Genomic DNA, 15,527 nt, shown 5'->3' on the forward strand with positions numbered 1-15,527 from the left:
CACCCATCCATTTGTTTATTCATACATTCATAATTATTGGCAACGAATTAACTGCTTGTAGGGGCAAGTGGGTGACTCAGGACATGCAGCTAAAGCAGCAGCAGGAGTTAGTTTGGTGTCTCAGTGGAACTGGAAATCTGTCTGTAAGTAGACCTTCAGGGTGCTCAGGTGGTTGAAATCGTGACTTTATGAGATTTCTCTAGATCTACTCTGTGTGGTTAGAGTGAGCATGAGCACAGAAGCGTAGGGTCCTGAGGCCGTAGGGAAGACTTTGCCACAGAGGAAATACTTGAGTGGAGCTCTAGAGGGAGAGGAGTTTACAAGATGGGCAGGTGGAGAGCTCCAGGCCGCGGAAGCTGACCTTACCTTAACCCCAGGTGATGCCGCCACTGCGGCGTGGGTAACTGTTGAGACATATGGACTGTCTTGGTTGAGTTATTAAAATTTCGAATGGTTTAAATTTTTAATTTCATCACACAATTGCAAAATACTATAACTGTTTTCCTCTTCAGAGGAAAAAGCTATGTATTCCGCTGAACTGGAAAAGCACAAACAGCTGGTCACTGAATGGAAGAAAAAGGCAGAAAATCTGGAAGAAAAACTGATATCATTACAGGTGGGTTGAAGTAATTTCCCATGTAAATATTATTATTTCTGAAGCAATTGTGGAATCTTCACCTTGGAAATAATCTCCTCAATAGTTAAGTTAGTAAATAGTGTTTGAGTGGCTAGCCCACCTGTACCCATTCTGTGGCATAAGACTGGACAACTATGAAGTTTCCCCCACGGGACTTACACTTTAGAACTGACACAGCAAATGAGATAGTAGGTAGGACAGTGTAAGTTTTTTTGGCACAGATAGGTATTTTAGAAATCACTGAAGAAAAAAATTAATCTACAATTTTAACTTTATCATTTTCTCTTTTCTACAAAATATACTGGGTACTTTATTTCACATGGATTAAAATAATGTATATTAGCCTGTTTAATCTTATTTTGCAGCATAATTCTTTAAAATATTTTTCTTTTTATATGTTATGCTAAATTATACATAAGATATAAATAAAGTGAACCCTAGTGAAGGCATGTAGTACCTAAGTGACTTGCTTTTAGATTTATGATAAACTTTTTAAAGTTGTAAGTAGACTGTGGTGGAAAAGATCATTTGTTTACCTGTCATTAGTAGCAAATATGCTGTTAGGCACATTAATATTCCCAAAAGTAAAGCCATATTTCCTGTAGAGTTTTGAAATTATTAAATATTGAGTAGTTGCAAAATAATAGATATGTCTAAAATATAAGAATAGCAATACATCAAACACCCACATATTGACCACCCAGTATAAGAAATAGCTTTTTTTTTTTTTTTTTTTTTTTTTTTTTTTTTTTAGTAATTGAGAGGTAGGTGACAGGGAGGCAGAGACAGGCTCCTGCATGCACCCTGACCGAGACCCACCCGACAAGCCCCCTACAGAACAGTGCTCTACCCATCTGGGGCCACTGCTCCATTGCTCAGCAACCATGCTATTTCAGCACTTGAGGTGAGGCTGTGGAGCCATCCTCAGTGCCTGGGGCCAGATTGCTTGAACTATTTGAGCTGTGGCTGTGAGAAGGGAGGGGAGAGAGAGAGAGAGCACGTGAGAGAGAGGGGGGAAGAGAGGGTGGAGAAGCAGATGGGCACTTCTGTGTGCCCTGACCAGGAATCAAATCCGGGACTTCCACATGCTGGGTTGATACTCTACCACTGAGCCAACCGGCCAGGCCCAGAATGTTGTTTCTTGAGGTTTCTATGCACCCTCCTCATCTCATCCCCTTCTTACCATCACCTGTTCCAGAATTTCATGTCTGTCACCCCCTTGATATTTTTTGTGTTTTAATCACATAGATGTATATCTTCAAACACTGTACTGTTTGGTTTTGCATATTTTTGAACTCTGTAAATGGGATTTTGAACTATATATGCATTGGATAATTTTTCTTAGTCTTGTTTCTTTGCTTAGAATTAATTTCTTGGGTTTCAATGTGTTTTATGAATAGATGACTCATTTTTACTGCTCTATTCGTTACATGAATATACAATTTATTTACCCATTTTATTGAGAAAGGCATTTTTATTTTTTGCTATTCAAACTGCTGATGAACTCCCTTCTTTATCTTCTGGTACACATGTAGAGGAGTTTCAGGTGTGTGATTGCGATTGCTGAGTCGGGATGTATGAGCAATTTCAGCTTTATTAGGTGATGGCAAATTGTTTTCTAAAGCAGTTGTGCTAATTTACTCCTACCAGTGGTGCATAAGAGTTCTTGTTCCTACATCTTATAATGCAGCACTAGGCATTATAAGAATATTTTTAACTTTTTGCCAGTGTGATGGGGGAGCACTATCTTCTTATGGTTTTAGTTTGCATTTTTCTGATTACTAATGAGGTCACATGTTTTTTTATGTTTATTGACCATTTATGGTTACTTTCTGGTCAGCTCATCAGTACATTTAAAAAGGTATTTTATCCAACACTGTTAGTTGTTTCCATTGAGTCCAGAGTATCTAGTCTGTTGTCATTGGAGTAGAAGTCTGATCTTTTATAATTAGGTTTTATTTTTTTTTTAAATTTAAAATGTAACATATATTTAGAAAAAGAATAAAATAAATCAGAAGAAACTAAAAAAGGGGATTAATGAAGATTAAAGCTGAATTGATGAACTAAAAACCAAATAACAATAGTAGAAAAAATAACAAAATCTAAGTGTTAATTTTTGAAAAAGTCTTAGTGTAGTTTTAAGCTTTATTAATTTTTTATATATAAATGACATGAGGTTAAAAAAATAGAATTCAAAAATTTAAACTTCCTTTACATTAAATTTAGTTTTGTGAATTTTGAATATTAAATTTTTTATGTATGAGCACATATATGTATACATATAAATGTATACACATGCACATTGATATATATGATATAGTTGGATACACACCTATGAGATTTGTTACACAAAATTGGCAGTGTGATTGTGGGGCCTGGCTAAGCAGTTATAGGCCTGGAAGTCAGAATGGGAAGATCACAAAATAGGCAGGCTGAAACCCACAGGCATGGGCCAGAGCTGTTGTCCGTAGGTGGTCAGGAAGGAACATCACCAGCAGGTTGGGCAGGGGCCAAAAGTTGCTGTCCGCAGAAGGAATTCTTCTCTTTTCTGGGGGAAGCCTCAGGCCTGCTTTCAAGGACTTTCGATGGATTCAATCAGGCCCACCTTGATTATCCAGGATAATGTGCTTTCTTAAATTAAACTGATTAGAGGCTCTGATTGTATTTATAAAGTACCTTCACAGCAACAACTAGATTATGTTTGATTGAATAACAGGATATAGTCTACACAAGATTACACTTCAAAAAAGGTATCATATTCTGATTCAAGATGGTAAAACTTGACTGAAATCTACATGAGTGAATACTCTAGAATAGCCAAGAAAATTGTGCGAAGGAACAACAGTGGGGAAGGACTTGCTTACTAATTATCAGAATAGGCCCTGGCTGTATTGAAGAAAGGATGCTCAGCTGGGAGTGGTACTGGAAATCTGGGGGTATCTTTGGATATTACAGTGACTGCGGGGATCTTCTGACATTTGGTGGTTGGAGCCAAGAATGCTAAAATCAGTCCCACTGAGAAACATTATTTTAAAGATGTGGATATTCTTAAAAATAAATTTTTTTAAGAAAATATAGAAAACTACCTGTATATAGTCCAGGGCCTTGGATTAGCCAAACCAACACTAAAACTCAAAAAGTTGTAAAAACAAAGTAGAACATGTTTGTATACAGTTTGCACACTTTTACATGGCAGAAGAGATGAAGTCAATAGACAAGTGGCAGACCTGGCAAGTGGTATTTGTAGCATGGATGACAAAAGTCTTACCTACTATACAAGGTGCTCTTACAGACTGACCAGAGAAAGACAGCTCCATAGAAAAATGGGCAAGGTATGCAAAGAGGTTTTCACAGAGGAGTACATCTAGCTGTCCTGCAATCGTGAAAAGATCGCAAGTTCACGAGTAGTTAGGGAAATAAAAAATAATAATGAAACATCACTTTATACCCAGCATGCTTACAAAAATTAGAACATTTGTTGCTATCTTTCTTGACATATTTTATCTGCTTTTTAAACTTTTATTCTCTATTATCACCTTTTTTTTACTTTGTCACCATGTTATCTTTTGTAGTAGCCTCTTTTTCCAATTCCTCTGAAAAGACAGTATTGTGTTGTGAAGTATGATTTCTATCTTTGACGCTGTACCCAAGGTCATCAGCTGAAGCAGAAAGGGTCGATTGACTCTAAAATGTCTTCTAGACCCATAGTTTGTGACGTAGTTTCACATGCTGCTTTTTAATGAACTTTTCTTCCTCAGGAGCGTTTGGATGAAGCTAATGCTGCTTTGGATTCAGCATCAAGACTCACTGAACAATTAGACATAAAGGAAGAACAAATTGAACAACTGAAAAAACAAAGTAGGTTTTTTTTCTTTCTACAACACTACTGTGGCATCAAATGCAGTCTTTCCCCCGTGCATTGGTACAGCTGAGTGAGCACGTCTTCCATTGGTGGGTGACTTCCCTTTCCAGCTCCCATCGCCAGTTTACTTCCGTCTGAATATGATCCTAGTGAAACCAGAGTCATAAATTGGCCCTGGCTGTCCAGTAGTTTTCCTTGATATTGAGGCAGTCCACTTGTGTTGGCTGTCACCCTGTGATCATCAAGGGGATTGATAGGACTGACTTGATCTTTTATGTTTACAATTTCTCCCTAATCAGTCTATGTTCATCCTACCTGAAGCCATTCTGTGTGTTCGAGTGCAATATTGTCAGATAAAAGTAACTTTTTATGTAATGAATATCTGGACATAGCTAGCTTTTTATGATTATAGATGATGCTTTACCTAAAGGCTACTCATGTGTTTTTTGATGCTTGTAAGATTTCTCAAGAGCCCTGTCAATTCCCTAAGTTGAGACCTGTGTTTAGGATCATCAGTTGGGTCTCAGATAAGCAGATGGTTCATGAATGCCTTGTTGAATCTAACATGTGACAAAAATGGCAGGTTCTCATTTAATTTAACTCTGGTCTCCCCTCCTCTCACTTAAAAAAACATACCATCTAAAATAAATTAGAAATAGGCAAAAATAGAAGGAGAAGGCACAGCAGAGATACTCTCAGACAGTAGAAACAGTGACTTGGACGCTAAGGAGGCAAGCAGACAAGAACTCTGCAATGTGGATACCAAAGGGCAAGCCAAGGAAGTTGCTCCTATCCAGCACAAGATAGGAGAGAAGACGTTTTTAGAAATGCAAAAAATACTAAGGTAGATCATGTGAGGTAGTTTTCCTCAAGATTACTTGATTCTGAAGCAAATTGCTGGCCAACAGAAAGTCCTGTTTACTTTGTGAGACTTGGCTGCTCTAGGAATTCTAAATCTCTTAGAGGGCCTGGAAATAGGCAGCAAAGAAACAGTGACATACTGAGTACCCTGGACATTTAATAGCACATTTACTGTATACTTTAGTCTTATTTGCTCTTTACAAGCAACTCTTAAGTAGGTGGCATTAGTTCCATTTTATAAGTTAAAGACACTGAAATTTGAGCTCTGATCTTGACCCTTGACCAAAGTTCACATCCTTTCCACGTTTCTGTATTTCTTCCTGACAGGAAATTGGCTCTTTGTAGTCCACTTATATTTGTTCTGAGTTTCTCCGTCGTCTCTGAGGAAGGACAGTGCCCACTCGGATGTGCCCTCCATGTTGAGGTGGTTTACTGGGAAACCAGTCTGGCTAGGTTGGAAGCCAGTGCAGCTACGGTGCTCTCCAGAGGATGCGAACACCCGGGGGGGGCACCCTGGGCTCCCCGGGAATTATCAGAGAATCTCTGTCGCTGTAGTAGGGTAGGGCGGAACTAATGGAGATGGAGAAGCAGTGTTCCTAACCAGCTCCTTGGTCTGGGACAACACAGCATTGTCTGTCATGCTGTTAGGATATCTGAGGCCATTGGCCCTTTTAGAGACCTGCCTGAGTCTTTCCCATTAGATAATGGGAAGCAGTAAATTCTGTGACTTCATGTAGTTAATAAATATTGGAGTCTCTGCAGTACTTAGTACTCGTTCAGGCACCCATTTAAACCCCCAGTAGTCATAGAGTATTTTCAGATTTTGATTATAAATGACAAGGCTCAGGTGGCCTAGGTCCCTATTCATGTTAAAAATTACAGTTACTGCCCATTGTAAATGTACAGTGACTGGGGACTTACTTTGTGGAGTCAGCATTCGCTGCAGAAAAAGCCCTGCTTTTGCTTCTACAGCTGGTGTGAAAGGGCGGCAGGGGACCAGGGCTGCTAGACAGGAAGGGAGCAGAGACGGCCTGTAGGTCTCTAAGCTGTTCTTGCCATCCCGGCTCTTCTTAACCATCTGTCTTCTTTCCTTACCTAAGTGCTTGATAGGGCTTTTATATCGCTAAACACAAATGTGATTTTATTTTCTCAAAGCTACTCTCTTGATTTGATATATAAATAAAACTTTGATTGGCTTGGTTGTTTCAAAAGGATCATTGTATATTTTCTTTCGTCGATCATTAAGTACTTTAAATGTTGATTGATGTTGTAATACTGTACTTTATTTTTAACACAAAACTTGGCCAGACAGCAAAAATATTTGCCAGTAGAAACAATTTTGAAAAGGACAGATTGGCTTTTGTTGCAAGAAAGTGCACAAGAGACTTGAATTGTGGAGGCAAAGTATTGTTTTATTTCTAAGCATCTGTAGACTGATGATTAGTTGATATGCAGTTTCAACATTTAAACAATATTAGGAAACTCATTTTTAAAAGTGATATTTTATTCAAAATGCTGATTATGTCATTGCTACCAGAAATGAGATGATTCAGTCTGGTAAACGTGAAAAGGGAGCTATTGCATATAACGTCAGTATTTAAACAGTGAATTGTTGAAGATTTCAATCATTCTTAGAATGTACAATTATTAGTGCTACGTACATGTAACTGCTTCTGAGCTCGGGGCATTTACATGCTCTGTGAAAATATTAAGATGCTTTATCAGGCATTAAACACTTGATGAGAACCAACTACTTGGCTTCATTTTCAATGATGTGTGAGGTACTAGATCGCATCCCTTTTTCAGGGAAGTAACCCAGCATAGCCCCACCGTAGGTTCATAACTGAAGGCAGTGGTGCGCACTAGTGTTCATAAGACAGTGCGTTCCTATTTAATCCTCAAGAGCCCATCGAGGGGCAGGAGGGTTCCATGGGCGGGGGAACTTGAGCAGAGCCTACACCAGTCATTTCAGGGCTTTCACTCTGAAAATGTAAGAACTGCTCTCTCTCTCTGCGGCCCCTATCTCCTAACGGAAAGTAACAATGACAGACAACCCTAAGACGATATTGGTGCTGTATTTTAATAGATAATGTTGGCTGGTAGAAGAATTACCGCTTTCCTTATTTTTAGAAATTATTCTTACAACTCTTTACATGAAAGTATTCTTTTTCAATGTAGTTCCAAAGACTTTATTTCAGATGTCATTGTATGTTTTTATTGATTTTTCTATGAAATAGAATAGTGCCTTTCATTAACTATTCTGAGTTGATCAGAATTCATGATTTCTATGGAATTGTCATTCATGGGAAAACACTTATCTATGGAAACCTAGACTACAGCCAAACCACTTTAAAAGATGTGTCGTCTTGCTATAATTATGGCTAGATTTGACATTTTCTTCCTTTTACTTCTTGTTTTTTGCCATCCTTAAGATAAATTGCTGCTTAAATGAAGATGATGGATAAGATTGAAATGGAAAGTACAAAGAGTTTTTGTTTTGATAACTCTTATTCAAAAGAGTGGTAAATTTGTAACACAAAGAAAAATGAGTTTTTGTAAACAATATAAGTTTAAATTTTAGCATTGAGAAAACTTTTCAGTCTGCTAGTTTATCCCCATTTCTAAAAGGGCCCCATAACTGATTTTTTTTTTAAGGAAGGTTTGGTGAGTGCTTTAAAAAAGTCTTCTATGAGTTGAGAATGGAAAATTTCCTTAAAGTGTTTTTTAAAGAAAATCTAGACGAACATAAAAATGAGACCTAGTAAACCTACTGTCGTCTGAAGTATAAAAACAGGTTTAAAACGACAAATATAAAAGAAGTTTAAAATATTTTTTATGGAACTACTATTTGGTGCTGGAGGTCGAGTTTTTACTTTAAATAAAGACATTCCGTTTTCCAGGACATGATTTATACAAGAAAACATATAATGTCCTGTTGAACATAGGCCAAATACATTCCCAGACGCTTTGTTACCCAAACCTTTTGAGGGATTTCTTTATAGATGTTTTTGGCAGAAGTAGTGATTTTAGAGGAAACATATAAGAAATACCAGATGCAGTTTTCTGAATTGCCATAAATGGTTAAAAAAATTATTTGTGACGATATAAACATCTGGGTATACTACACAATGCCAAAATTTTAGTTAAGAAAAAAGGTTTATATCAGTTAGATAAATAATTAAGCCCTCTTCAACTTAATGGCTTTATTTTTACATGTGTGTTTTATTAATTCTTCTAAGTATAAAGGAAAAAGCAAATTATATAGAGATGAGAATGTTTGAATTAATATATTTGTGTATTTTCTCTCATATGGATGAGTAATTCAGAACATAAGTCATTTATTCGTGTGTTCTGTTCTTCCTAGATAGTCTCCCCTCTCAGAGAAAAATCGGTTACTCTTTCATTTATTTATCAAAAATTCAGTTTGCTGTTGTGTACCAAGCACTAAAAGGGGCACTTGAGAGACAAAGATAGAGGCAAGCGCCCTGCCTTCAGAAGGTTTCCAGTCAGGCACGGAGGAGGAGACACGTCTGATCCCATACGTGCAGCGGGCTGTTTCAGTTGGAAGGGGCAGTCCATTCTACTTGGTAGTGATGGCGTGGAAGGGCAGAGGCGGCTAGTATACTTGACCTCACGTGAATGATGAATAGGTATAGCTAAGTGGGCAGTGAGTTGAAGAAGAACATTCTAGACAGAAGGAGGAATTCACCTGACACTATGTTACATAGGTGTCTGAAGATCGGGTGAACTAGTAATGACCAAAGGGGGGGGGGAAGTGCTGAGTGGATGGAGATGGAAGTGGGTGTTATATGAAGAAATAGTGTAAGTATGGATCACAAACCAAACTGTAAACCGGGGCATTAAATTACAAAAAAGCCAGTAGGACTGAGTAGAGACTGGTGACTTGGAGAGTTTCTTCTGGGGCGGCGGGTTCTCTGCTCCGCCCAGTTACTGCTGTTCAGGAATGTGGGCCAGGGTCGCCATGTCCTCCACTCTTTCAAGAGACACTGGAAGTGTAGACTTTTATGTGAAATATTCCAATTTTTATTTTTATTTATTATTATTATTATTTTTTTTTTTTTGCATTTTTCTGAAGCTGGAAACAGGGAGAGACAGACAGACTCCCGCATGCGCCCGACCGGGATCCACCCGGCACGCCCACCATGGGGCGACGCTCTGCCCACCAGGGGGCGATGCTCTGCCCATCCTGGGCGTCGCCATGTTGTGACCAGAGCCACTCTAGCGCCTGGGGCAGAGGCCACAGAGCCATCCCCAGCGCCCGGGCCATCTTTGCTCCAATGGAGCCTTGGCTGCGGGAGGGGAAGAGAGAGACAGAGAGGAAGTTTTAGAAAAACTTGAAATAGGGTCACATTTAAAAATTGGAGCCCTGGCCGGTTGGCTCAGCGGTAGAGCGTCGGCCTAGCGTGCGGAGGACCTGGGTTCGATTTCCCGCCAGGGCACACAGGAGAAGCGCCCATTTGCTTCTCCACCCCTCCACCGCGCCTTCCTCTCTCTTCCTCTCCCGCAGCCAAGGCTCCATTGGAGCAAAGATGGCCCGGGCGCTGGGAATGGCTCTGTGGCCTCTGCCTCAGGCGCTAGAGTGGCTCTGGTCGCAACATGACGACGCCCAGGATGGGCAGAGCATCGCCCCCTGGTGGGCAGAGCGTCACCCCATGGTGGGCGTGCCAGGTGGATCCCGGTCGGGCGCATGCGGGAGTCTGTCTGACTGTCTCTCCCTGTTTCCAGCTTCAGAAAAATGAAAAAGAAAACAAAAAAAAACCCCAAAAACAAAAACAAAAAAAAAACCTTGTATGGGCTGAGCACAACCTTTTGGGGGCCAGATTTACTCTGTCCTGACTTGCGACAGGGAACGTTCAGAAATGGGTGAGAGTCTAGTCTGCAGCTTATAAAGCCTTCTGTCGTTAGTGTATTTTCCGCAGTGGTGATGATACTCAGTAAGTGCAAAGTTATAATGACTGCTTTTCACTGGCAAAGTTGCCTTTTTGGAGATGGCTGAGCTATGTGAACATTTAAAAATTAAATATATAATTTGACTCACATCAAAAAAAAATTTTTATATATAGAAAATGCAATACAAAATACCAGAATTCATACTACAAGGTTGAGGGAAATAGCTGGAGAGAAAGAAATTTGATCTAGTTACATCAAAATTTATATTAATCTCTTTCAGATGCACATAGTAACTCTAACCGTACAAATAATCCTATAGACCCCAAAATTGCTATTTCGGTTTAATCACTGATTCTGATCTAGTAATAATTATAATTATGGAACAAGAAAGTATTCACCATGTCCTCTAAATTCTGTGTCTGATATGGTTGAAAGAATTGAGTTAAAAGACAAATCAAATATGTCTTAATTTCAAATGTAAGTAAATATAAGATGCCTTTAAAAATATTATTTGTTACAATGAAAGTGATCTTGTATAAGTTGAAATTCTTTCATAAAAGACCATCTGATTTCTAGCTTTTGATTTGATTATATTTAATTAAATGAAGAAGCTAAATTTTCTTATCTCAGATTTAATGTATTAGATTTAAATTTATTTTTTAGGTAGCCAGAGCAAGTAAGACACAAGACCCAGTTTATTTACTTAAATTCTGTAAATGGAGTCATCTTTCTAACATTTTTCTTCTTTCCTCTGATTCCTTTGTCTTGGTTGGTAAAGATGACAAGGCAAAATGGAGGGAAAATTATCAATGTTAACATTACCCAAAGTGATACATATTATTGATATTGATTGGGGAAGATTGAAAGATAATATTTTAAGAAACCAGATGAATGAGTACTAATGCTTTTTATAGCACTTTCCTGTTTAGAAAAGTCACATGTAATCACTCAGACACTCTAAAAATCCCTTGAGATAAGCCTGCTCATTTTACCAAATAGGCAGCAGAGTTTGGTGTGGGTGACAGACCATGCTTCATAGCCAAGTCTGTGACAGGTCATAATTCCCATGCAGGTCTTCTGACTCTCATGTACTTCTCCAATCACCATTCTTGTCTTAGTCAGGTGACCATTAAAACTGACTTGAGTCTAGTCCAAGAGAGCTTAGTCATGAAATAGCCAAATGACTTTGTAAGGAGTGTGACTTAATTTTACGATGTTCTCTGAAAACAGTATTATAGTGCAATGTTACTAATCACAGATAAAATTTAAAATTATGATGTGCTAATCTGTTATAATTACATTTTATGTTCAATCTTAATTTTAAATCAAGTGATGAAGATCGTGGTGCCATCTCTAAGTATTAGACAGAAGAGGCTCTGAGAGGGCGTGTTTCAGGATGCCATAGCTTCAGGATAACTCTCCCCTTAAACTAGACTACATCTCAGTTGCCTTATTGCTCAACTTTAAAGTGTACCCACTGCCTTCTCTTGCTCTCTTAACTTCCAAAGTATTTTTTTGGCATGTTAGATTATTTCACAGGGATATTGTATTTGGCTAAAAACCCATTTTGAATAATCATATTTTTGCCTGCCCATATAAATACAGTTCTGATTTCAAATTGTGGTTTGAATTAGTGTTCAGTTTTTCTGGAGAAATATTTAGAATTTCTGATGGGAGGAGAGTAGGGGTGCCTGGAAAGAAAGAAAGTCTGTAGGGAACATTTTTTTTTCTTTTTTTTATTAGCGTGAGAGAGACAGGCAGGAAGGGAGAGAGATGAGAAGCATCAGTTCTTAGTTGCGGCACCTTAGTTGTTCATTGATTGCTTTCTCATTCATGCCTTGTCCACAAGGCTCCAGCCGAGCCAGTGACCCCTTGCTCAAGCCAGCGACCTTGAGCTTCAAGCTGGCAACCTCAGGGTTTTGAACCTGGGTTCTCAGTGTCCCAGATAGACGCTCTATCCCAGGGGTCGGGAACCTATGGCTCGCGCAAGCCAGATGTGGCTCTTTTGATGGCTGCATCTGGTTCACAGACAAATCTTTAATAAAAAAATAATAACATTAAAAATATAAAACATTCTCATATACTACAATCCATTCATTTCCTACCACTCATGTTCATGGTTGAGGGTGGCTGGAGCCAATCACAGCTGTCCTCCAGGACAACACCAAATTTTATTGGATAATGCGTAAGGTACACTGGTTATGGAGTTATTGTGAGGTCAGGAAGTAAACTTCCTTCCTTTTAATCAAGTAGTCAGCTAGCTAATTGCAGAAACCCTTTTGACGAAGAAGATGGCTAAAAGAAAAAAAGATGAGGAGTATCGTACTTTTCAGCAGGAATGGACAGAGGAATTCGCCTTTGTGGAGAGAGCAGGTTCTGCAGTGTGTCTAATATGCAATGATAAAATTGCATCGATGAAACAGTCAAATATAAAGTGGCACTTCGATACACGCCATACTACATTTGCATCGAAATATCCAGCGGGGAACAGCAGGAAGAAAGCATGTCAAGAGCTACTGTACAAAATCCAAGCTAGTCAGCAGCAACTCTGTGTTTGGACCCAACAAGGTGACTGGAATTCAGCTAGCTTTGCTGGTGCTTTAGCAATTGTGAGAAACGGAAAGCCATTTACAGATGGGGAGTATGCCAAAACATTCATGCTTGATGTTGCCAGTGAACTTTTTGATGACTTTTTGGATAAAGACAAGATAATCAAATAAAAGACATGCCTCTGTCGGCAAGAACTGTTCACAATCATACCATCATGATGGCAAATCAAATTGAAGCAACATAAGTGAAGGACATAAATGCAGCACCATTCTTTTCTCTCACTTTGGATGAGTCAACAGACGTAAGCCATTTATCCCAGTTCAGCGTGATTGCAAGGTATGCTGTTGGTGACACACTACATGAGGAAAGTCTTGCTGTTTTGCCTATGAAAGAGACAACAAGAGGGGAGGATTTATTCAAGTCTTTCACTGAGTTCGCTAAAGAAAAAAATCTACCGATGGATAAACTTATTTCGGTGTGTACTGATGGTGCTCCGTGCATGGTCGGGAAAAACAGAGGATTCATAGCGCTTCTTTGTGAACATGAAAAGAGACCCATCCTAAGTTTTCACTGCATCCTACATCAGGAGGAGCTTTGTGCTCAGATGTGTGGTGAGCAGCTTGGTGAGGTGATGTCACTGGTCATTTGGGTGGTCAACTTTATTGTTGCCTGAGCTTTAAATGATCGCCAGTTTAAAACACTGCTGGATGAGGTTGGGAATAATTATCCTGGTCTGCTTCTGCACAGCAATGTGTGTTGGTTGTCAAGAGGGAAGGTGCTCAGCCATTTTGCTGCTTGTCTGAGTGAAATCCGGACTTTTCTGGAAATGAAAAACATCGAGCATCCTGAGTTAGCTAACATTGAGTGGCTCCTGAAGTTCTACTATCTCATGGACATGACTGAACATCTGAACCAGCTCAATGTGAAAATGCAAGGCATTGGAAATACAGTCTTATCCCTTCAACAAGCAGTGTTTGCATTTGAAAACAAGCTGGAACTCCTCATCGCTGACATTGAAACAGGTCATTTACTACACTTTGAAAAACTGGGAGAGTTTAAAGATGCATGCACAGCAAGTGACCCTGCTCAACATCTTGATCTCCAGCAGCTAGTGGGCTTCACATCTAATCCCCTGCAGTCATTCAAAGCACACTTTGGAGAATTTTGTGAGCGCACTCGTCTTTTTAAGTTCATCACCCATCCACACGAGTATGCAGTGGACAGCGCCGACCTGAGTTACATCCCCAGTGTCTCCGTCAGAGATTTTGAGCTACAAGCTGCTGACCTGAAGGCCTCAGACATGTGGGTGAATAAATTCAAGTCACTGAATGAACATTTGGAAAGACTTGCACAACAGCAAGCAGAGTTGGCGAGCAAACACAAGTGGGGAGAAATGAAAAAACTTCAGCCTGCAGACCAGCTGATTGTCAAAACTTGGAACGCACTTCCCGTCACATATCACACACTGCAATGTGTGAGTATTGCTGTACTGACAATGTTTGGCTCTACGTATGCATGTGAGCAGTCTTTCTCACATCTAAAGAACGTTAAGACCAACCTATGATCATGTTTAACAGATGGAAGTCTCAACACCTGCATGAAGCTTAACCTCACCACTTATCAAACAGACTACAAAGCCATCAGCAAAACCATGCAGCATCAGAAGTCGCATTAATAGTAAGAAGTACTTTATTCGTCGTTGGTTAGCAACAGCATAACAACGTTATTAAAAAGAATTCAGAGACTTATTGTACTTTAAAAGTGTTGATCTTGGCCCTGGCCGGTTGGCTCAGTGGTAGAGCATCGGCCTGGCGTGAAGGAGTCTCAGGTTTGATTCCTGGCCAGGGCACACAGGAGAAGTGCTCATCTGCTTCTCCACCCTTCCCCCTCTCCTTTCTCTCTGCCTTTCTCTTCCCCTCCCTCAGCGAAGGCTCCATTGGAGCAAAGTTGGCCCAGGCGCTGAGGATGGCTCTGTGGCCTCTGCCTCAGACGCTAGAATGGCTCTGGTTACAACAGAGCAATGCCCCAGATGGGCAGAGCATTGCCCCCTGGTGGGCGTGCCAGGTAGATCCAACTTCAGAAAAAATACAAAAAATAAATAAATAAGTGTCGATCTTACATAAAATGCACACATTTACTTGTATTTAGTGTTAAACGTATTATATGGTTCTCACGGAGTTAAATTTTAAAATATGTGGCATTCATGGCTGTCTCAGCCAAAAAGGTTCCAGACCCCTGCTGTATCCACTGTGCCAGGCAAGTCTATAGGGACCTTTGAAGGCAGTATTTGACTTTTACTTTTCTAAACCTTTTCTAGTTAATATTGGTCTTTCAGCCTCTTCCCCAGATTCTGAGAGTTTTTCTTAGACTCAAATATCGGATACATTTGAACTATCGCTTGGATTTGAAAGAACCCCGTGCATGCCTGCAAGGATATGTAGTTACTCGTTCTCTAGCACATTAGCTCAGGATTAACGCCATTCTTTTTTTTTTTTTTTTTTTTTTTTTTTAGGATTAACACTATTCTGATAGAGAGTTTAAGACATGTTTGACCCTACCTTTCAGAACACAAAGATTTTCATCAAGTTTATACCAATATTAATGAATTTTCATCGAGAAAATATTTTTGACAAACTTTATTAAGACATTTCTTGAGCAGTTTTTCACAGAGCAAAGTTATATTTTCTAATTTATTTTACTAAAATC

General features: G+C 39.4%; 1 protein-coding gene across 1 annotated transcript in view; it reads left to right on the forward strand.

Moving 5' to 3' along the window:
* The window catches only part of TRIP11 (thyroid hormone receptor interactor 11), an 82,699-nt gene that overhangs the window by 54,334 nt on the left and 12,838 nt on the right, over nt 1–15,527 (forward strand). The window contains exons 15-16 of the mRNA XM_066277441.1: nt 513–616; nt 4,396–4,495. Coding sequence (XP_066133538.1) covers nt 513–616; nt 4,396–4,495 — 204 coding nt within the window. The remainder of the gene's footprint in view (nt 1–512; nt 617–4,395; nt 4,496–15,527) is intronic.

This window comes from Saccopteryx bilineata, chromosome 4 (assembly GCF_036850765.1).
Source record: "Saccopteryx bilineata isolate mSacBil1 chromosome 4, mSacBil1_pri_phased_curated, whole genome shotgun sequence".
Lineage (NCBI taxonomy): Eukaryota > Metazoa > Chordata > Mammalia > Chiroptera > Emballonuridae > Saccopteryx > Saccopteryx bilineata.